The sequence below is a fragment of the Cottoperca gobio genome, chromosome 3 (assembly GCF_900634415.1).
Source record: "Cottoperca gobio chromosome 3, fCotGob3.1, whole genome shotgun sequence".
NCBI lineage: Eukaryota > Metazoa > Chordata > Actinopteri > Perciformes > Bovichtidae > Cottoperca > Cottoperca gobio.
This window is the reverse complement of record NC_041357.1, coordinates 21010712-21033863: the sequence shown is the minus strand read 5'-3', so window position 1 is coordinate 21033863 and position 23152 is coordinate 21010712. Positions and strand designations below refer to the sequence as shown.

Genomic DNA, 23152 nt, shown 5'->3' with positions numbered 1-23152 from the left:
CCAAAACTTCCCCCAAAACATATTTACAGTTAGTTAAAGTACTGTTATTTGCATAGCATTATGAGTATAGTGCACACAATATGTCAGTAACTGAATGCATTTTTGTTTTTATTTCTTACATTTATTTTTACCCCCAATTCAGTGGTTGCAATGATTCATTACATTTGAAATACCCACGGTCTATAATTTTCTGGAAAGACATATCCTACTATATTACTGAGACTCTGAATTTTCTTTTTAGGGAAAATGTTTGGTAAAGAATGATATATAATCAATTTGAAGTGTCTCATATATCGAAATATTTATATTATTTGAAAATGGAACTAAACTAACAAGAAAAATAAAGTTTTTTTATTTGTTTTATTTCAAGATTCCCCTGGCTCTGCTGCTGTTTTGTCTGTATCAATGACTTTGTTTGTATGTGCCTAATGTGCGAGCGCCTTGTCCTCCGTGCCCCCTTTCACCCCCCATCGCGCGTGTGTGTGAGATGTGTGTGACGTATGTTTGTATGTGTGCATTCGCGTTCAGTGGCAGACAAGTTATTAATTGCTGGTTCCATTCTCTGAACCAGAAGGACAAAAATAAACCAGGAAGTGAATGACGGTCACCCTTACCTCAGTACCTGACCCTGAAGTGTCATCGAGTAAAATAATTACTGTAAATACTGAATACATTTTGCCTCCTTTTTGTCCAAACGAAAGATGTTCCCCTCATCAAATGTTGTAGTCTCATGCCAATGACTTCTTCTTACTAAAGTAGCGTTTTGTGTGACATCACAAAGGTGAAGAAGCATGTGTTCCCTGTGCAGGCAGCTCCAGAGCCTCCTGCCAAGCCTTACCTTTTGCTTTTATGTTAAAGAAACACTGACTCAAGGTTACAGATGTACTTAAAAATGTTTATTAGTTTTAAAAAGTCTTTAAAAACCAGTATTAACAAGCACTTCCCCTTATAAAAGCACTTGCTAAAATGCAAAACATAACAGTAGAGGGCAGTTCTACAGCTCTGAACAAAAAGAGGAAGGGTAAAGTCTTCTTTAAACACAGACATCAGTGCTAACCAAGTAAATGCTTTGTTTGTTTTCACAGACACAGTAAAGAAAAACTGAAGCAGAAATAAAAAATAAAAAAAGGTATATCTCAATTGCTCAATATTAAATTATACTCAAATTGAGATTATATATCACAATGATATAATCTGCTTTTACAGAAATGAAAGGTTTTCTATATGTATAAAACAACTGTCAAATCAACGCACTGAAAGAGATTCAATGTACTGCGTTTGAAATATATTGTGACACTAAAATTCTCATTTCCACATTTTAAAACGTGTGCAAATATTTTTCTCGGATCATTTTCTGCCAAAATCCAGTTTTGAGTGAGATTTTTCTTATTATTCACCATATTTGACAAATCATCTGTTAAAAAAAGGTACCATATATGGTAGGTGGTAATATGCTATGAAGTATGCTACGAAACATTTTAACAGTGCAAGTCAGATTATCATGAATTCACAAGATTACATGGTTTGCAAGGTTACATCTTCTGAACAAAGAACACACTCTAAAATAAATAGTCAAAACAAAAACACAGGCACACCTCCAATCTGTACAACAAATAAAGTTAGTGTGACCAACAATACAAACACACTCTAACACAGAGAAACTGAATAAATTACAGTGTTTTTTGCCTCCGTAAAAACATTATATACCTGTTGGGTTTACAAAAGCATTAACAATAGTAAACAAAGAAACCCTAACATTGTCCTGATGTACTGATTATATAAAGAAACGTTTTTTTTTTCCAGTGTTGCAAATGTCACAAATGTTCCACTTCTTTCTCATTTTATCCTTCACATTACAGAATATATTTGTTATGGCTGTTATCAAACATAACTCAGTATGTCACGTATGTAAGATCTTAGTGCATGTTACATTTTAAAGTCTTTGGTATGGACATAAGGCTCAGAAACTCTCTTCTTTACACACAGCTCAGTGTAAAACAAGACTTTCACATTTGATCAGTGATTAGCTGTCTTTTTGATTGAAATCCCCATGTTAGAAAATGGCTATCATTATGTTCCATAATTCTTCTTTTACACAAGAATCATACATGTATGTATTTATGAAACTTGTTGACAATATTTTGCATTTAAATGAAAGGGATTGATAAAGATTTCTACTTTATAGTTCTGATTAAACAAGACAATTTCTTTCTTTTTTTGTCAAACTTTTGCAAAATGTGGTTTTAAATACAAAACAAGGTGCAAAAGAGAGGCCATACTCTATTATTGATATCATCTTCAAGCTGTCTGAGCTCTAAATTGAACTGACGTTTGATTCTGGTGATAATTATGGGGAGGTTCACTTGGCTCTTTTAATCGATTGGCTCATTTTGAGAGGCACAAAGTCTGTGATGATAGTCAGGAAGGCCTTGTATAAAAGAATAACAGCTCAAATCTTAAATACGTGGATATGAAAACCAGATGAATTGACAGTTTTATACATTTATCACTTCCTTTATGGTTCTGGTACACTATTAAAGTAATAATATATAGTGAAGTGAACCATCAGTGTTGCTTAAACATTTATTATTTTTAATTCATCCACATCCTTTTTTCATATGCTCCATGCCAACTCTAGCAGATCACAAGAATATATTAAATGGATTTATTTATTTATGGTTATATGTTTCTGTCACTAAATTATATTTATATAGATTGAGTGTACACTTTTAAACATGTCTTGTTGTTAATATATTTTTTGGCTAAAGAAAAATGCACTTAAAGCTCCTGCAAAGATAACTTGTGATACTTCCAGTTTTTTTCATCGCACACAAATGTTTCAATTATGTCATATTAGCTCAGAAGTATATTTAGTCATTTTGTACCTTATGCTTTAGTTAGATAATGCCTGGAGTCAAAATATTTAGACACAATGATATTCTTGTTCCACATTTCTTTACACTAAGAAATCGATGCTTCTGTTATGATTTCTTCACTGACTATTCAGTGAAACATTGAACGCTACATAAAAAAAGATTTTTTTTGTTTTTGTTCAGTTACCTTTGTTTACTTGTTGGAAATGCTCTTAATCAAAAAACGCGAGGTCCTCTGATTAAAGGGAAATGACCAGCATTTGAATCAGAGTGTTGCAGCATCAATGCAGTTCAGCCTGGCACTTAAACTGGACAAACCTCAATGTGTCCAGTGTTGCATTATAAAGTGTAAATGCCTAAAAATAAATAAAACAATCAGCAACCACAGGTTTACATGTTCAACATGACTTAAAAAAAAAAATTCTTAACCCATCAACCCAACAGTTGAGTGATCTTTGCTTTCGAGCCAGTCAAGTGCAGTTGAATGCGCCGTCTCGCTGGTAATTTGCTGAAACAGAGCATCATTCACCAGCTCCTCCTCCGCAGAATTTTGATATTGCCCTTGCTGCTGGTTGGGGTCAAACAGAAGCTCTGTGTCCAACGCGTTGAGGTCGTGGATGCTACTGGAGAGCTCCGATGTCATTCTGATTTCACAGGGGAAATCTGCCGCGCCTGTAGTTAGCTCTGACACCTGGTCCATGAGCTGACCGCCAGCAGTAAGGCTGTTGTCTGTCAGGAGGTCCTTCACAGTGCTGCTGAAATCCAACTGCTGCTGTAGTTCTTCTTGATGCAGCTGTGAGCTAAAGATAGACTGCGCCTGTTGTCGATGCTGCTCTCCAGAAGCTGATTGTACTCGGCTGTCCCCTGCTAAGAGAATCATTTGTTCATTAATAGCATTTTCAATGAGGTAATTTGGCCTCTGCAGCTTGCATGTGCTGGTGGAGTCAGAGGTCATCAGGCTGAGGTGGTTGTCACTGCAGGAGAGGTTGGGGTCGGACTCGAGGATCTGGGTGAGGTTCATGCGTGCAGTGTAGCTGGAGGTTAAATTATTGATGCCCAGACCCCGAACAGCGTCGTCATGGTCCCCTTCCAGCTTGCTCAAAAGGACATTGGTGATGTTTTTGCTGTTGCATTGTTGGCCCGACGTGGGCAGGACCTCAGTTTGCATCATGACGTTGAGCGGGACAGAATGGCTCCTCTGAGCCATGCTGCTCACCCCAAGATTTGTCTGGCTGTTTGCAAAGATGTTTAACATCTCAGGCGTCACAGGAGAGTTAAAGGGAGACACTACTGAACGAGGGATATGAGGAAGGTTTCCTGTGTTTCCACTCAAGTTCCTCTGATTCACAGCGGGGCTTACGCTGCGACATCGAAAAGTTGTAGCGGGTGAGTTGGTGGCTTTGTCCAGAGGGGCAGGCACAGCAAAGCCCTCTTGCTTGGCCATGTTAACTACCTGCTGCTGCACGGGCGAGATGGGAGTCAGGCGGCCAAAATGGCTGTCGTGGTGCCGCGCATGAGGGACGGCGAAGGCGTGAGGCTTTTGAAAATGGTCACCTATCAAGCCTTGATAGCCGGGGAGGATTCCCATTCCACTGTTTGACTTGTTTATGCTCCCACTGCTGCTGTTGTAACTGTTATTCATCCACTCTAGCCTGGTCTTGTCTGGGTGGGTGGCCATCGGTCTCTGCATGGGCTTGACCGGGCTGCTGGAGACGGTGCTGCCGTCATGGAAACCAGTGATGCTGGAGTTGATGGGTGTAAATGCAAACGGGTTCCTGCACTCCACGGGGCTGGGAGGCACGTTGCTGCTGCAGTTAGAGTGTGGAGTACCAATTGGGGTGTGACGACTGCTTCCCAGAGCGCTGTCCACCGGGGTTGTGGAGGTGATGCGGGAGAAGGGGCTCTCTCCGGTGAGGCGTTGGCCTCCTCCCATCATTTCAGACGTCGGTGTGGGAGTGGGTGTCGGTGTTGGTGTTGGAGTTTGCATTGGGTTGCTGTGGCTGTTCGCAGCATGATAGAAAGCAGTCATGGTCTGATTGGTGGACATCAGGTGGTCCGGCATCGCAGCCTGTTGGCCTTGCAGTGGGACACAGCCTCCAAACTCCTGCATGTTGTTAAGTTTCATCTGCTCCTCCATCTGCACCAGCTCCTCCACAATGCTGTCCTGAGTCACATCATCATCAAAGGGAAAGTAGTCCATATCCGTCTGCATAGGGTGCTGGTTTGACAACGAAGCTTGATTCAAAAAGTCCAAGGGTTCAGTAGCAGGGTTAGACTGAGTGTAGGTATGTTGTTGAGCTCCTTCTAGGCTCCCTGTGGCTGAACTCCTTACATCACTCACACCTGAATGTGTTTGGAAGCTGGGGTTATTAGGTATGCCGCGCATAGTAGCCATTGTGTGCCCCTGCTGTTGCTGCATTAATGCATGACTGGCTGAGGTGCTGGTTTCCATAACAGTGGAAGTGTTATTCCTCTGCATTGAGCTCTGGGATTTGGCAACAGAGTAGAATCCACTGGCTCTGAAAGATGAAGGGCAGAGTGAGTGGACTTGAGCGGAGTTCATTTTCATCTCTACCTCCCTGGTAGCTGGGGCACTTTCAGGTCTAGTTGGAGCTCCTGGCCTGAGGATGTTACCGACCGTGTTTCTAATCCCATATCCAAAACCAGCAACGCCCTCTAGTTCTGGCTGCTGGGGCACAAAAACCCTTTTGATTGGAGAAAGATCTGGACTGAGGCCTGAACGTTTCCTGAGGCTCTTAGTAGACAGGAAACCTCCCTTTGTTGCTGTTACACCGCTCCTTTCCTCAAAAGAAGTTGGTGTGCTGGTGTTCAGTAAAGAAACAGCGCTGGTATTCTGAGTGAAGGGAGTTAAGCGCAAAATGCTTGTATTATTAGCGCCATTATTGCTGCATTGGACTGCCGCCTCAGTGTTAGTGCTCAAGAAGGACTTTCCGTGGCAGTTAGAGATAGATGTGTTCTCCAGACCTATGAAGCCTTTAGACTGAGGTATGGGCACACTGGCAGCCCTCTGTAAAGCCCCTCCAGCTCTATTTGCAATTGCTTCTTGAGTGAAAATTAGAGAGCCAGGATTTTGCATTTGGCTGTTTTTATGTATAGCTTCAACTTCCATTTCAACATCGATGCTATGAGAGTTAGTAGTCTGCCCGGGTCTGGCCACCGGGGCCAGAATGGGGAAAGCAGAGGTGCTCCTCATGCTTCGATTGAAGCTGATGTCTTCTGCAACTGCAGAACTACTAAAGCCTGCAGATGCCGGCCGCAGAGTGGCGTTCGTGAGGGAGGTGGTGGTATTGCTGGTTGCAAGCGATATGGCTGTCAAGTTGACCAAACTGACTGGGCTGACATGACATGTCGTCATCATGGTCTTAACGGGGCTGTTGCTGATGATCATGGTGGAGGGCGAGCGCAGAGTGATAGCAGTTGTGGCCGCAGGTTTGGGCAGGATTTGTGCATAGCGCTGGCGAGCAGTGCGTTCTCCCCCGAGACTGGCTAGAATATTTTGGGGGGTTTTGGGGCTCTGTTTCACTGCCTGAACTGGCTGGGTCACCATTTGGAAGTTAATAGGCAGCATTTTGCTCTCTACTGTTCCCAATGGACTGGGGGACATCAGCTGCCTGCCTCTCTGTACCTGAAGAGTGGGAGGTTCAATGAGAAAGTGAAACAACTGGATCTGTACTGATTGATCTCAAATATCACGAGTTAGAGATGAAGGTTGTTACACACAAGTCTGAAATGTAATATACATTTTGTTGGTGAATAGAAATGCACATTTTCCATATGGAAAATCTATATAGAGAATGCTCCTGATTATATACTCTTATAAAAAATAAAAGACAACATAATAGAGGTCAAGAAGGGACACTGGAAATAGATAATTATGTCACATTTTTAGTTTTAGTTTTATTTAGTTATCAGACAGAAAATAAGAGTAACACGATTTGCATTAGTCAGATTACTTGTTTGTTGTCAGCGCATTTAGTATTGAATCATTTAGTAGAACAAAATAACACAGTGTAAACTACATTGAGAGTGCTGCTTTCTCACCGTGATGGGGCTCGGCACAGTAGCGACCATGATGCCTATGGTTGGCTGGGGTGACAGAGGGGTGGGGCTGGCACAAGGCACACTGTCATCTGCTCTCTTGGTTTGTACCTCTCCAGGTAAAGGAGAGTGCAGCTTCTGTTCTTGTTGTTTCCTCTGGATCTTCCTCTGGAGCTGCTGCTTTGCATCGACAGAAGGTGAGGACAGGGTCGTCACATGAGGCTGGAAGGATTGAGCCTCAGCCGTGGGGATGAACGCTGAGACCGTCAGTAGAGGCTTCACCTCTAAAGAAATGAAACGGGGAGATTAGATACGCATCATGCTGCTGTTATAAGTTAAAAAAATAATAACCTCATCATCATAATATGTAAATATGTAAATGTATAACACAATAAGGTTTGATTATGGCACTTCATATAACAACAATTTAACTTATTGTTTATTTTATTGGATCCCCATTAGTTTCTGCCGTCGCAGTTGCTAAACTTGCAGTAGGAATATATCGTTTTTTTTATTGCCATCACATGTCTAATTGCGCACGATAAACACAAACAACGACTGCAATATTGCACTCAGGGATTTTTTTGAATTGGCTGAAAGAGAGTTTCAGTAGAAAAATGCACTTTCAAATAACTAATTATTGTTTATCACATGCTTTAGCATTTCTTCCACTAAATGAAAGTTATTTTACAGTCAAATGACCAAAAGTAGCAACTTTCACCAGGTCACTTCCCAAAATCGAATGCCTTAAAAAAGACAGTAATTCTTTGTGACATCCATCATTGGAATAGCTTCACATACGTCAATCCTGTAGCAAATCCTCGTTCAAATACAATTTAAGAATTCATTGCTTGAGCGGCTGATCGATAGTCCAGTGTTGGTCATCTATAATGTTTTGTTCTTGTTCCCTAGTGATGGCCCTTGAGGCTAATTTACAGACTAATTCCAATACTAATTAATTAAAGATGATGTCAGTTCATTTGAACGATCACTTTCTTGATGTAACACAAGTAAAGGTGCACATAAGTTGAACATAGCGTAACACAAATGTGATTACAGTATGCATATGATGAATATTATGTACTGGATCTGGCCCAGAGAAACTAGTGCCATTGGCACCAGCTAATAAATAAATAATTATCCACATACTGAGTGTATTAAATGTACGAGTCTGTTTGACCAGAGTGCTCCAATAAAGCTATAGAAGTTTCAGGTACGTGAAAACTGTCCTCATGAGAAATAAATAAGCAGACTAGAATAAAAGAGCAGTAATAAGCAGCTGCCACCAGATGCCACTGTTGCCAAATGTGGCATGAAGCCGACTGTCTCTGACCTGTTGCTGTGCCGGTCATAATGGTGAGCGCTGCCAGAGACTTGTTGCTGATGTAATGGCTGTCGAGTAGGAAGCGAGCCAAGTCTTCCACGGCATCAAACTGGCGTTTCAGCACCTTTTGGGCCCACTCACACACCAGATCACAGGCTGCAAATCGCACGTCCTCCTTAATGCTGCTCAGCTGGCCCGGTGAGTCGAGGACATCACATTGGAGCTACACACAATAGACATGTGGTTATTTATATATATTTTACAGCTGCAACAATTAGTCGACTAAACAACAGATATGGAGATTTCCTGCTTTTCTGTTTTATATCATATTAAAGTGAATATCGTTGTGATTTGGACTGACAAAACAAGACATTTAAAGACATTATATAGACAAAATAATAGTTGTTAGTTGCAGCCCTAATATATATGTGTGTGTGTGTATATACAGTATATATATATATATATATATATATATATATATATATATATATATATATATATATATATATATATATATATATATATATGACACTGCATAACAGGACAGTGACCCAAATGGAGTCAAAAGATTAAAGATCATTCTGAAATATTAATAAGGAAGATGTAAATGTGCTTACCCCATCCCCTGTTTTATGGAGATCCAGAGTGGGTAAAGATGGCATGTGAACAAAGGGCCTCTTCCTCAGTCCACTATAGCAATATGTAAGCTGGTGTTAAGATCAAAAACATGTGATTCCAGAAAATTAACAAAAGATGGCAATATACAATAGAATATGGACAGTGCACAGTTCAATTTTCCATAAAATGAAAACTATATTTTCCTATTTTTATTTTTGCAGATCAATATATAATCAAGATTCTTAATTTATTAATTTTCTATCCTCGCCTGTTGGTTGGAAAAATGGAAATATAAAAATCTGAATAAAACAAATTGAACTTGAAATTGAATATTTAAGTCTTTAACCACTTTGCTGTAGTAAAACTAATGTAACTTAAACCTGTGTTTAATATGTTGATATTGAACCAGTGATTTTACAGATTAGTTTTAATTAGTGTTTATAGTGGAATTATTGTGTAAATTAAAATAAATCCTTGATTCCGTGGATATTATAAGTTTGCTAAAGTTCAAAGCAAACTCCCTTCAACATAAACCATAAAATGAATGACTATGATCTCACCTTACACAAACATAACTTCATTAACCTGAATGACTGAAGGTTATGAATAGAAATCATTTTTTGTATTTTAACATCATCAGCAAAAAATATATATTTTTAATCTAAAATTGCGTAATGAAGGTCAAGGTCACGGTGAACCCCCGAGGGGCCCTGTGTTATGCTTCTGCTTCCGAGGCAGAGGGAGACTTTATTTCATTTCATATCTATATTTAGAGAGCTTATGAACTGCAACAGCAGATGGTCTGTGACCAGAGACAGAGGCCAGACTGTTACAATCCATTCCAGTGAAGGATATTTTGATTTTCCTCTCATGCCAAGTCGACGGGCCTTCATGTTCGGGAAGACATTTTTCATCATTTTTCCAAAGTCTGCAGCACTCAGTGGGTGGTAGTTCAGGTTGTCACAGAAGCTCCTGAAAGACATAACGGACAGATTAGATGTAATTAAGAATATAGAATAACAAAATGATCCATGTCAACTTTAAACCAAACCAGTAGAGTATTTGCCTTAAAACATGAACTGAAATCAAGACAGCAGATTATTTTCAAAGCCCTTAATGTGTGTGAATTTGACCGTGGATGTGAGAAAACTTGATGTGACTTGTTTGTCATGGTGTGATAATATTGGTTGTAACAATTATATCTCTAGCATATCTTTTTTATATTAATAATGGGATCAAATGACTTGTATAATAACAATCAGAGAAGGCTCTCATCTGTGTCGTTTTCAGCCCCAGCAGGCAGCGCTTTTCAGCAAAAAAAAGCGCTGATGAACCCACTGTACATTACCTGCTCAGCACCAAAGCACAGACAGACAAAGTGATCAACTAGCTGGTGAACATAGTGGAGAATTTTGCTGCTAAAAAGTCAGATATTTTTCTCAGGAGCTAAAAGAAAGAGAATATTGGTGTCCACAAACACGACTCCAAATGAATGATAATGTTTCTCAGTGTCTGCTGGATGTGTAAATAGGCAATTGTTTGCTGACACATTTGCTCAATCAACTTTATATGATGATAATGTCAATGTTGTGTTTACAACTTGTTGTTCTGCCATGAGTTATTGCAGGTTTGACGGTATAATTTGTAACGTTAAATGCTATAGTTTTGCATCAGTAGAGTTGTAAAAGCGACTCACAGTTTGACGCATTTGTAAAACAAGAACCATGCAAGCTAAACTTAAGTTCTTATATTTTTGTATTTTGGTTGATTCTACTTCATCCTTATTTCCATCTAACATAAAGTGCCCCTAATAGTTATATATAATTATATGCACCATAAAGATATGTGTGTGTATGTACCATAGTCCATTCATTGCAGAGTTAACTGAAGTCCTAAAAATCTTCAAATATCCTCTTTACGCTATTTTAACTCAAAATGATTTAAAAAAAAATTCTAACAAATGATTAAACGTACAAAATAACAGTGTATGGCCGGGGAAATGTGTGGATATCAACTATTTATTGGAAATGAAACAACTCCCTGAGAAAGACTTCAGTGTCTGTTGTTTCATGTTTGAAGTGAAGCACATAAAGTCTCTTTGAAGCCTTTTCAACAGTCTATCCTAAAGGCGCCAATATTTCTGGAGGGCACTGTATTTCTGATCTAGTAGAGTTAAAAAGACAGTTACATAACACTGTCCGAGCATTTCAATGGCTGTCTCAGACTTTCCATTCTAATATTACCAACACATGCTGCTCTCTGTGATTCCCATGCCTGCTGCGTCTATTTATACTGTCGCTTTAGCCGGCAGTAATTTAGGGGAGTAAGAATCTCGAACATTAGTAGCTGTTATCTATTCAAAAGATGAACACCAATAAAACACATTCAAATACGCAGTGAAGTCTTTAGTTAAGTAAAGAAATCTGATTTATTCTCTGTGAGTTCTTTATTTTCACGTGTTTAATAAGAAACTATATGACAGCAACAAAAGAGTTTCTGCTTTCTGTTTGCACCTACTTGTATTCATCATAGACCTCCTGTTTGGGAAGAGACGTCTCTGGGTATTCCTCTAAATGATGGCGGATCCAGTTGAACGCATGCATCTGCTGAGTGCGGCTCGATGACAGGGCGCTCTGGTCACTGAGAAAAGACTGTGGATCATTGATTAACGACAACGCAAAACAACAACACTTGGATGATTCAAGACACTGCAACCATAGTCCTGAGAAATAATCCTCACTAACGCTAATCTAAACTCTGTCTGTGTGTGTGTAATCATTATTACTTTACCATTCTATAGCATTTACATATTACAGTTTTTAAAGACAATAATAAACAGAAATGTATGTCCCTATCAATGATCAATTGTTTCCTGTCTCGTAAATACTTCATTAACTGCATTTTTCTATAAATACCATCAGAAAGCAGGTGTGTTCTTACCTTTTCTCAATGCTAGCGCTCGGACCAGAAGGCAACTTAAGGTAGAGGTAGAGTTTTTCAATGTCTGAGAACTTCTCCACATCTTGCTGTAGAAATAAAAAAGATAGTTTTAAGTAGTTTCCTGCCATGGGTTTAAAAGTAGACATAGTCCTGTTACAGCTACAGAGCAGATAGTTTGGTCGGTCGCTCCCCCACTTTGGTCCAGGCTGAAATATCTCAACCATTATTTGATGGGTTGTCAAGATATTTTGTACAAACATTCGTTGGTGATTTTCTAACTTTTCCTGCCACATTTGTCATTTTTCAGTTAAAATGTTTAAACAACTATTGGATGGATTTCCATGAAATCTGTTCTGTTCTATTAATTATCAGCTTTAAGAAAACATATGGGGTGTCCTGTTAGCCTCGGAATCTGAGATGTGTACTAACTAAAGGTCCTGTCACACATATCCGTATGACAGAAACGTATGTCGGCGCATAAGAAATATCGGCAATGCGTTGATATAAATTAAGACCATACGCCGAACACGCCAGACATACGGCCCTGTCACACAATTCTGTATGAAACATGCCGGCGTATATGAAAAGTAGCATAACGAATACATAACAAAATATTATACGTATGTCTAACCTATTGATAGCATACCACGTACTTATTTAAAACGTATCAGAGCCAACGGAGCTGGAGAAGTGCCATCTGGTTCACGTCATGCTGATGCTGGAGAACGGCTAACATGCTGAACGCTAGCTGTACTGTAGAAACACGTTTAATAAGTTACTCCGTCGTCAGGCATCATCTTAACATAGGGTAGGAATAGGGTATCCACTCGTTATCAATAAATTGTCTGTAGGATTCACCGTCAGCCGACGTAGCCTATATCTAACGAACCTCTAACGTAGTCACGTAGGTATTCATGTACTATATTTACGTAGGTACGTATTCACGTACGTATTCCATATTCACGTATGTCTAACGTAACGTAACGTCTGCATATCTTATGAAGCACACGTCGGGTACGTCCGGTAATTTTGAAAACATTTTGCTCAAAACATCAGCGTTGAACAACGCACCCCAGCGTAACACAGTGAGCTCTTAACGAATACTACTTATACCTTACCTTATATCTACGTACACCAGCGTGTTGCTGATATTTTGTATACGCCATATTTTTGTAAACGTTATGCATTTGTTGGGTATTCGTCTGATACATTTTGTATTAGTAAGTGATACTGTATCAATAGGTTAGACATGCGTATCTGTATATGTTCACTTTTCCAATCCGATGAAAAGTTGGACGTATTTGGACTCTGACAAATGTTCATATACGCCAGCACACGTTTCTGTCATACGGAGATGTGTGACAGGGCCTTAACCGTCCTCGACATGGCATGGAGATACCAAAGTCTTCAACACTTCTAACTACGTTCTTCAAAGGGGAACAAGAAACATGATATACTTTAACTTCTGCTGGTTTAATTTGCAGCATGCAACACTGTTGAACACCAAGCAATACTCCAACCGTAGTAATGTATACTATAAAAAGTATTCACCTCCCTTGAAAGTATTCATTCTATTGCTTTACAACACTGAATCAAAGGTTTTTAAACTGATCAAAAGAAAAAAAGATCTCTACAAAGTGATTTAAATGAATTCCAAAGACAAAATACAAAGTGCCTGTTTGCATAAGTATTACAATACATACTGCATCTAGAAGTCTAACTTTTGGTCAGTAATTATTGTGACAAAAACTTCATCATGAAGACAAGAGACACGCCAACCAACTCCACAAAAAGGTGATTGAGAAGTGCTGCTCCATGCATGACAAATGTTAAAAGGGACAATGATAAAGCATGGGCATTCAACAGATGGAGAGAATTGCAGGATTTAAAAGGATTGAAAACCTAATTTGACGTCTTCCTAAACTGGTATGTAATTTGTCTGTTTTATTCATGAAATTATTGCTAGCCGGGGTTTTACATCAATATATGAATTTACGCTTTGGCCAAAACAAAGTTTATTTTGTTTAAAAATCGGCATATTACAGTTAATAATCTTACATAGCCACACATAGATATGTAACCTTATCGCTATGCATCCTGCAAAAGCTGTTTAAAAAGAAAAAATGGTAATAAAAACAAGTTGCGTCTTTCCTTCACTCGCTTCCAAAACAAATGCACACGCTAGCCAGATCAAGATTCACGACACGAACAAACACTTTTGTCCACAGGGGGCGCCAAAATCAACACAAAGCTTATAGCTGCTCTAAATCAAACACTAAGAAATGGAAAGTGTATGGCACAGCTGAGATGTGTCTGGAGCAGGGCGTCCTAAAAAACTGAGCGTGCACGAAGCAGACAAATCTGATGACACCAAAATGTAGCTTTTTGCACATCAGACTTAACACCATGTTTGGTTTAACACTGGAAAACATAAACACACCATCCCCACAGTGAAGCAGGGGGCTAGGAGTGAGGAGCATGAACAAAGTTTTACTATAAACTCAGCAGTGTAGAGATACGAATCATAAATATGCTGCCTTCATACAACTGGGACACACAAGCATGTGCACACATACAGCCTAAATGGCTGTAGACAAACACACAGACACACAGGCTCCTGCAGAGCGGGGGAGCTTGTAAGGTGAACTTGAATCGTCTGCTGATAGTGAGCATACACAGACACACATCCACACACTGCCAACACACTCATTCACCCTTTCAATTCGCTCCTCCATCTTTTCTGCCTTCTTAAGCCTTATTTGCACTGGACTAAACATTATAGGCTACTATATAACATTTATACTTAAATATTATTATATTATATAGGCCTATTCATGTTTATACAATATTCACAAAGACCTCTTGAGATCACCACGGTGCTCGTGCGAATGAGTCTCTATGCTGTGTAGCAAGATGAGCCCGAACTAGCACCCAAAATGCTTTGTAGGGCTGATTGAGTATTCTACCCATTAATCGAGTAATTGGATAAAAATACTTTTGCTTTATTAATATCCAGAAGAGACAATAACACTGAACAACAAATCAAAATTTTTATTGCCTAAATTGAATACAATAATATTATGTGTCTTCACCTCTGCACAGGGAACTGCTTTCCCTCTTCAACTTGTTACCAGCATGCACACACATATGCAGTTTACATTTTAGGATTTTCGTTCATTTGCACTGTGTTTATACTATTTGTGTGCAGCTTTGTACATTATTAGGTAGAAGATACTGACACAAGACTCAGTGGGTTTGCCATCTAAGGATCAGGAGGATGACGTGAGACAACACAAGGTAACACAAGGTAAAACGAGATTCTTATCTTTCTTTTTTTGAAACGCATGACAGAGATGTGGGTGGATGAACCAGTGTGTATTACCAACTACATGATATCATACTTTTTATAGACATTATTACATGACAAAGTTATTACAAAGTCCTGCCAACTTCTTCTACTCGCCTTGGCTCCACGATGCATTTTTTACATTGAGGGTTTCTTTTATTAAAAGTGGAGTCCTGATACTGGGATATTATGCTACGTTAAATAGTATCTACAACTGCACAATACAACTGTAATTCACCTTTACTTTGGCAAAGAAATGACAATTATTCCTCTATTACTCAACATGTAGCTGCAGCTCCCATGAGGCTATAAGTAGGACTCTCTAACAGCTGTACGATATTTTCTAAAAACAAATTACTATTAAATAGTTGTTGAATAGAAATGGTTCTGGCACAGTAAATACAGTAAAGCTGGCTCTTAGTCATACTCGACTTTTTCTTTTAGATTATAATTTTGGCATCGACTTGGTACCGAAGTATCGGTTCTCGTGACATCCCTACTGTAAATATCTAAAGCCTAACATAAAATATCTATTTTGCCTCACAAACCGTGGCGCTGCTTGAGCTTTCCAATAACAATTGGCCAGATTACTAATTATAGATATTTAGTTATAGATATTCACGGTCCCCAGAGGATTCCTAATGGTTCTGCTGTCCTACAACATGTACACAAGAAGCAACGTCAAAATGAAACAGGCTGATTGCCATGCGACTGACTGAGCCCAGTAGAGCTGTCATTATGAGTTCATTCATTGATTAGTCGACCAAAAGAAAACTAATCAGCAACTATCGATTATTGTTTCGGTCATTTTTGAAGCAAAAATAACAAATATTTGCTGATTCCTGATTGTCAAATATGAGGATTTGCTGCTTGTTTTTCTCATATATGTTTGGTTTTGAACAGTTGGTTGGATAAAACAAGCAATTAACAGACCTGGCGAGTTGTAATGGCTGTTTTTCACTACTTTTTGATCTTCTATGGACTAAACTACAGGATTTGTCGATTAATCAAGAAAGTAATCGGCAGATTGATCTATAATGACAATGTCATTCTTCTCAGAGCTATGCATTTCCTGTTTTTGGCACTAGCGCCACCTTCAGGTCAAAATGAAATCCTAAGGAACAGTATTAGCATGTTGTAATATCTTCTTTCCAACATTTTCCTCTTTTGCTGTAAACTATGCCGCATCAGGAAACAATAGTGTTTCTGCTCTACAAGCCATAATTTTAACAGTGAAGTGAAAAGGTTTCATTAAAGTTATAATTTGTAGGTTTTTAAACGTGTCAAGGATACTCACCAGGATGTTTTCCACTTTTGATTGAACCGATTTGCTGCAAAACAGAGACAAAGTATAAATTAGTATGAAGCTGGTGTAACATGAGCGCTTGTGTCTAAAGTATATTTATTTATAAAGCAGAGGAATGTTTGGTATGAGACGACCCTCCCTTTAGCATCTCACAGGTCATGTATCCCACCACCAGGAACACATGTTGTCATATGTAAAAAGAGAGCGAGACAGCCACTGTGGTAACAATGTCTCTCAGAGAAGAACCCAGTTCATTTGTAGTCACTGATGAAATAATAAACGTCTGTTTCATCCCATTTAATTTAATGTTGAAGAAGGAATTTGATAAAAAATATGGAATTTCCCCCTATACTCATTTTTAGCTCTTGTGATAAATTATATTTTGAGAAAAGCAAATGTTTTATTGTGATTCCTGATATTATTCATACCATGCCTATGTAAAAATGAACGGACATTTTCCTTCCTTTTATTGAATAAATTAAACATTGAACTGAAAACAAAAGGCATCAATAAAAAAAGAATGAAAGTAAAAGTGCAGTTTTATACTGATACTCTCAACTAACTAAAAACATGTTTGAGTGCAATATCGCAGTCTTTCGCGATGTGTTTATTGCGCGGGTTGAAATCGATAAAGTGCAATACATATGTGCAGCCCTACATACTGGTCACGCAAAAGATGCAGAGCAAATTAACTTATGCCAATCACTTTTTTGACAACGCGTTATAAACTACACATTCATATGCACGAGCACTCAAAAAAGCATTGGATGACAGATTTAAATGAATCATTGCTCATCATCAAACCAGATACATGAATATAACTCTTAATCTGCGGACAGGTCAGGTTGTTGTTGACCGTGAGACAGAAGGCAGGTCACATTTAAAGACTCTTACTCGGCGACACCAGACAGGGCAGAATCAGGAGATGTTCTAAGCCATGACAAGAACAGGTCACTTTAATTCACTGTTACTAGGGAGGCAAGGATTTCCCATTGATGAAAGGCCGTCGTCGAGCTGTTTGTAAGGCAGATTTGGCAAGCACGCCGAACGACACCTGAACGGATAGAAGAACTGATACAAGAACACATATCCAGGTGTAGTTCAGTCTCTGATTGGCTGGCTCGAATGAACGCCAGCAGGAACAGTAGCCCTGCACTAAAGGCTACTACTCCATGTGATGACGGCGTGAAAGTAAAGTTGCAAACAAACTCGCTGACCCTGACTAAGACGGTCTCACTCTACCACGAACCACTCAGCCGCTCAAGTTAACGTCAATATTTATGCTCTAATCCACTTAAAGGTTAAAGATTTAGGGAGCAGGACAAACTTTCAATATCCCATTATGTTATCAGCATAGTGGCGTGTTTCTGTGGAGGTTTTCCTGCAGACGTTTCACCTCTGAACTGTCGTGCTTTCTTGTAGTTTGGCCTTTTGACATTTTATGGCTGCTTGACATTTAAATGATAGTACTTGCAGTACAAGGGTATTTTCAGTTAGAACACAGCCTTAAATAACAGCAACCACAGACAATACACTATAAATTGAGCGTCTTTGAGTTTCTAGAAAAGCGCTATACAAATCTAATGTATTATTAATATTATTATTATTAATTGGTAAAGAAATGTGCTATTTCTTTCAATATGTTGTAGCTTTACCCTAACACCTTTCTCTCGCATCACACAGCAGACAGACACTCATTCATACAACAAAGTCAACAGATAGATTACAAACAACAACTGCTGTATTATAAGGAGCTGTTAAACTGACTGGCAGCTCTATGCAATCCCTGCATTCATTTAATTTAATACATTTCACTTTAACATGAGGCTTTGATTCAGTGCTTTTGAGTTTGTTGTGCGAGTTGCCATTGGTGTCAGTCCTCCTTATTTCAAACAGGTAATTTCATACTTCACGGTCACTTATAGTCATGTGATTCGGTCTGGTTTATTTTTTGGGAAATAGTTATTTGTAGCCTAAAACCAGGCAATGACGTCTGAGTTTAGCGAGCACTTTTAAATAAACTGGTATGAAAATAATTTGGATAATATCATGGCCATGTCTGGTATGTGTGAGCAGCTTTCAAAAACAGATCTTGGGTGATAAACATGCCATTATATTTGTGTTGCACAGTTATAATTGTGTGAAACGGATTCACCCACTGCTACAGGAACTACATAACGGAGCTGTTGGGGTTTCGGCATACTGGTAGTGTTTTGATGATGAAAATAGAGGGAAGTTGAATGTCGATGGCTACTACTGCGACAATGCCTTCAACTAATCAATCACGCAAGAGATGAGGAGGCGGGTGTGAGGTGAAGGAAGGGGTGAAAAGTCCTGAATGTTTCTTGAGTAAAAATACACAGAACTATGCATACAGAATGACCCTGTCAGATTTATGTCATCACGTTAGAGCTGTAAAGATGAACTGATTGGTCGTCTAATCCACATCTTTAAGAACGTCTTTAAGAAAATAAAGTCAAAATGATTTGATTCAAGCTTCTTAAATGTGATTATTTTCTGGTTTCTTAACTCTTCTATGACAGTAAACTGAATGTCTTTGAGGACAAAACAAGACATTTGAGGATCTACAGCTGTGATAAATAACATATTTATATACAGTACACTATGGTTATTTCATTTCTTCATCACATTAAATGTGATAAAAGGTTATTGTGCAATAAACAACCTAAATTATGTTTCGTGACAGCATTCTACAGAAGGGTGAACATTTCAATTTCAAGCACTGTATTCAAAATCCAAGCACTTTTCAAACCTTGTGTTTTTTTGAGGATTTCCAGCACCCGTTCAAACCCTATTATGTTTATCTATGTAAATATTAATCTGCCTGACTATACCTGTCAAATAAATGCAGATGAGTTAAAAGTACAATATTTTCTGGCAAGGTGTAGTGGAGTAGCAGAAAAGAAGCTGAGAAGTTAAGTACCTTAACATTGTACTGTACCTGAGTAAATGTACTTAGTTACATTCCACCACTGTCCATGTCAACACCTGAACCTAAAAAATAATCCCAGGACGGTGTTCTTTACAGTTTAGTCAGTCAGTATTAACAACCAGCTCAAACACACCGATGAACAGAAACTGCTCAAACTGCTCACAGACTTTAACAGTTAGAGGAAAAGTTTGTCCTAAAACATAAATCTGACATGCTTCCATAAAACTGCAGTTCAGTTTAAGTAAAAAAAAATTAAAAAACTCACAACATGCCCACAGAGTCACTGATGGTACATTTACTTTAGTAATGTTGAGTACTATTAACTAACGCTATTAATACTTCTACTTCACTGCATTTCAGAAGAAAATGTTGTAGTTACCACTCAATTACGTTTATCTGAACGCTGGATACTTTACAGATTCATATTTTACATATAAATGTGGAATACAATATGGGATACTGTTACTGATTAAACTATTTCACAGTATGAACAATTCAAATAAGCTTCATCAGTAACAATAATAATCACATTTGAACTATAATATACTGTGTGTAACAACTGATATAAACCATTATGCAATGCATAATGAGTCATTTTATTTTATGTGCAGGACTTGTAATGGAATATTTTTACTCTGTGGTACTGCTACTTTTACTGACGTAAACACAGTGGTGGAATGACTCATGTACTGTACTTCACTTACTATAGTACTTCACTTTTCTGCCACTTTTTAATTAGGGAAATATTGCACTTTTTCTTACACTACATTTATTTGATAGATACTTTGTAGATTCAAAATGTTCATGTAAAAAATGTGATCAGCTCATAAAATATAATGCATTATTGTAGATTAACAATAGTATGTATTTAGCTATCAGGGCCCCGTCACTCTGAAAGGATTTTCTGGAGATCAGGCAAGCCACATCTTTAATCTCTTTTAAAACCCTTTTTAAAAGTGATTTTACTTAATTAACTCCTTGCTGTGTACTTATCAATTGTTTTATTATTTTTTATATTTTGTTGTATACTTTTTACTTTTATCTTTTGTAGTATATTTTATTTGATTACTTTTATGTTCTTTTTATAACACTATTTTACTGTCATTTTGCTGGATTATGTTTTTATTTTTGCGGTTGTGAAGCACTTAGTAACTATGTTAGGTGTCATATAAATAAAATCTATTATTATTATTACTATTATTACTATTACTATTATTATTATTATTATTATTATTACTATTACTATTATTATTATTATTATTATTATTATTATTATTATATAATCAAACGTAGCTCCAGCTTGAGCAACTATAACAATATGCAACTTACATATTAATATATCAGTAATTAAGTAAAATAATATAATATATAATACCTACAAGGAATACTGATGTGTACTTTAAGTAACATATTGCATGCAGGACTACTTGGTATGAAGTATTATTACATTGTGGTAATGCTACTTTTACATAAGTAACACTACATCCACCTGACTTTAAGACCAATGAAAAACTCAGTTTAAATTCGTATTTTCATCAGAGTATGCACAGCAGTATGAGAACACCTCACCAGATGGAGTTCTTGATCCTGAGCTGCAGAGCACTGGCCTCAGCGCCCTGCAGCCCGGTGAGCAGGCCGGGCAGGCTCCTCGCCCTGCGGTCCGGCTGCTGCTGGGGGTCCTCCTCGGCCATTACGGTGGGCCTCGGGTCTGGACTAGACTGGGCTGGACGGGAGGCGTGGGCGGGTGTATTCGGGTTAGACAACATGGACCGGAGGTCGTTGCGATGCTAACGGGACAGCAGCGCGCCCTGTTGTTGTTGTTGCCACCCAGTCCTCCTCCGACATCGCTCGCTTCAAGTCCCGACACTTGGTGAATTAAAGACGCTGTGCAACAAAACTACGTGTCGCTGTCAATCGCGACTTGATGCACGAGTACACATAAATAAAGGCAGGTGTAAACAGACAGCACACGAACAGCTGCAAAACAACTAGCTAGTCCCTCCGGTGAGCTGTGCCCCTCACGTTATGGGATTTCTCTGCATGTGCATGGTGGTGGTGAGTAGTAGCTGTTGGGCAAACGCATGCGCAGAAGACCATCAGCATTAAAAACAACATGTAAGCAGAAGACGTTCCTGAGCACGTTACTATGAATGGGAATTTAAATATGGATATTATTATTTAATATGTTGCTGACCTAGACCCAGCAATAAAACAAACATAAATCTGAGAAGATTATTATGTATTTATAATGTATTTTATTATTATTATTATTATTATTATTATTATAATAATAATAATAATAATAATAATAATAATAATAATAATAAATAATAATAATAATAAGATATCATGACATAAGCTACAACTTTATTTATCCTAAGGAAAAATTTAATAATAATATTAATAATTGTTATTATTATTATTGTTGTTATTATATGGATTACCTGTTGGCTGGATTACCAACAGGGTAATGCAGGTAACTGGGTTCTCCAGTCACATAGGGCCTCCTATAAGCCTTTATTCCTTTTTGTTCCTTTATTTGGTAATATACATTACTAAAACACAATATCCACTGATATAATGCACGCTTTATTACCTGGTGACTACCTGTAGTAGCCTACATTTATCGGCTAAATATTGTAGTCTACTAGTGCTTGTTATGAAATGTGCAATATGAATACAATGTTTGTGCCTTGCCCTGTTTTTAGGGCAGTAATTGATGATCTGATCAAGTTAAAGAGACACTCCATTCATTTTAAACATGAAGTTCAATTATTTTCATGAAGAGGACTCAGCCTGTGAAAAACATTTGTTTTCTGTGGCTCTGGAGAGAGCTTTATCTAAGAATAAAATGTAACCCTGATGTTGTTGCGTTCACTTGAGACTTTAAAAATGTTAACGGAAGGTGTGAAGTTTGAAAGAAGTAAGTGTTTTATCAGGCAGGGAAGGGCAAACTAAAGATGATATTGAATTATACTATAAACAATGTAGGTACCAGTGTTTTTGGAGCTTGACACATACCAGAGACTATAAGATATATTGTCCTCTGCTGCATCAATTTTGACAATTCCCTCTTTTAACCTGTCACTTGCGAGTCCCGCAACTTTATGGAAATATCTGTTGAATCGCAACATTATTCAATGAGCTAATGAGTGAGGGATGGGTACAGGGAAGGGGAACGATAAAGGTAGAAATCAATTTTCATGGACTACCTTGCCTGCGGTATGTTCATATTCTTAGATTTATGTATTTTTCATTTAGTACATACACATTTATTTCATCCATATCAATTTGTGCTAATTTTAATTATTTATTTCTTTACATTTTCTAAAGGTTTTCCTTTATCTTTTCCTTTATCTTTTTTTTTTAATGCTGTTACAATCTCAAAATACAGTCTATTGTATAATCTGTTTTATATAGTTGAATGTGAATTAATAGAACTTTTTAATTATTTCATATGAATGGAAAACAGTATTGACACAGTAATATAGGCTATTATTCGTCTTCGGCTCAATACAAATATTTGAAACAAATGATAAACTATTTATAATTAAGTTATTCCAACTCCTTGTGTAATTGAAATCATTGATTATAATTACATTATTTAACATATTTATTTATTTATTACAAAATAAACAAATGAGACTCTTTTTGTGTCACTTTTAGTAGTCTACTACTTTTGTTGTAAATGTGCCTCTAAATGTCCGTAAAGGGCTACCGTACTGTGCGCACA

General features: G+C 37.9%; 1 protein-coding gene across 2 annotated transcripts; it reads right to left on the bottom strand.

Annotated features, from left to right (window-relative positions):
* Nucleotides 1-874: 874 nt before the first annotated feature.
* LOC115026843 (DNA-binding protein RFX7-like) lies at nt 875-21525 on the bottom strand. 2 transcript variants are annotated; one of them, XM_029459842.1, is made up of 9 exons: nt 20989-21525; nt 16458-16491; nt 11815-11900; nt 11392-11514; nt 9730-9846; nt 8874-8958; nt 8266-8479; nt 6936-7216; nt 875-6519 (listed from the first exon to the last, which is right to left on the bottom strand). In XM_029459842.1, the coding sequence occupies exons 1-9, from the start codon at nt 21183-21185 to the stop codon at nt 3298-3300; spliced, it is 4359 nt and encodes a 1452-aa protein (XP_029315702.1). In that variant the 5' UTR covers nt 21186-21525; the 3' UTR covers nt 875-3297. The 2 variants fall into 2 exon arrangements, with proteins under 2 accessions (XP_029315702.1, XP_029315710.1); XM_029459850.1 differs by lacking the exons at nt 16458-16491; nt 20989-21525 and having other exon boundaries at nt 11388-11514; nt 11815-11832.
* Nucleotides 21526-23152: the final 1627 nt, after the last annotated feature.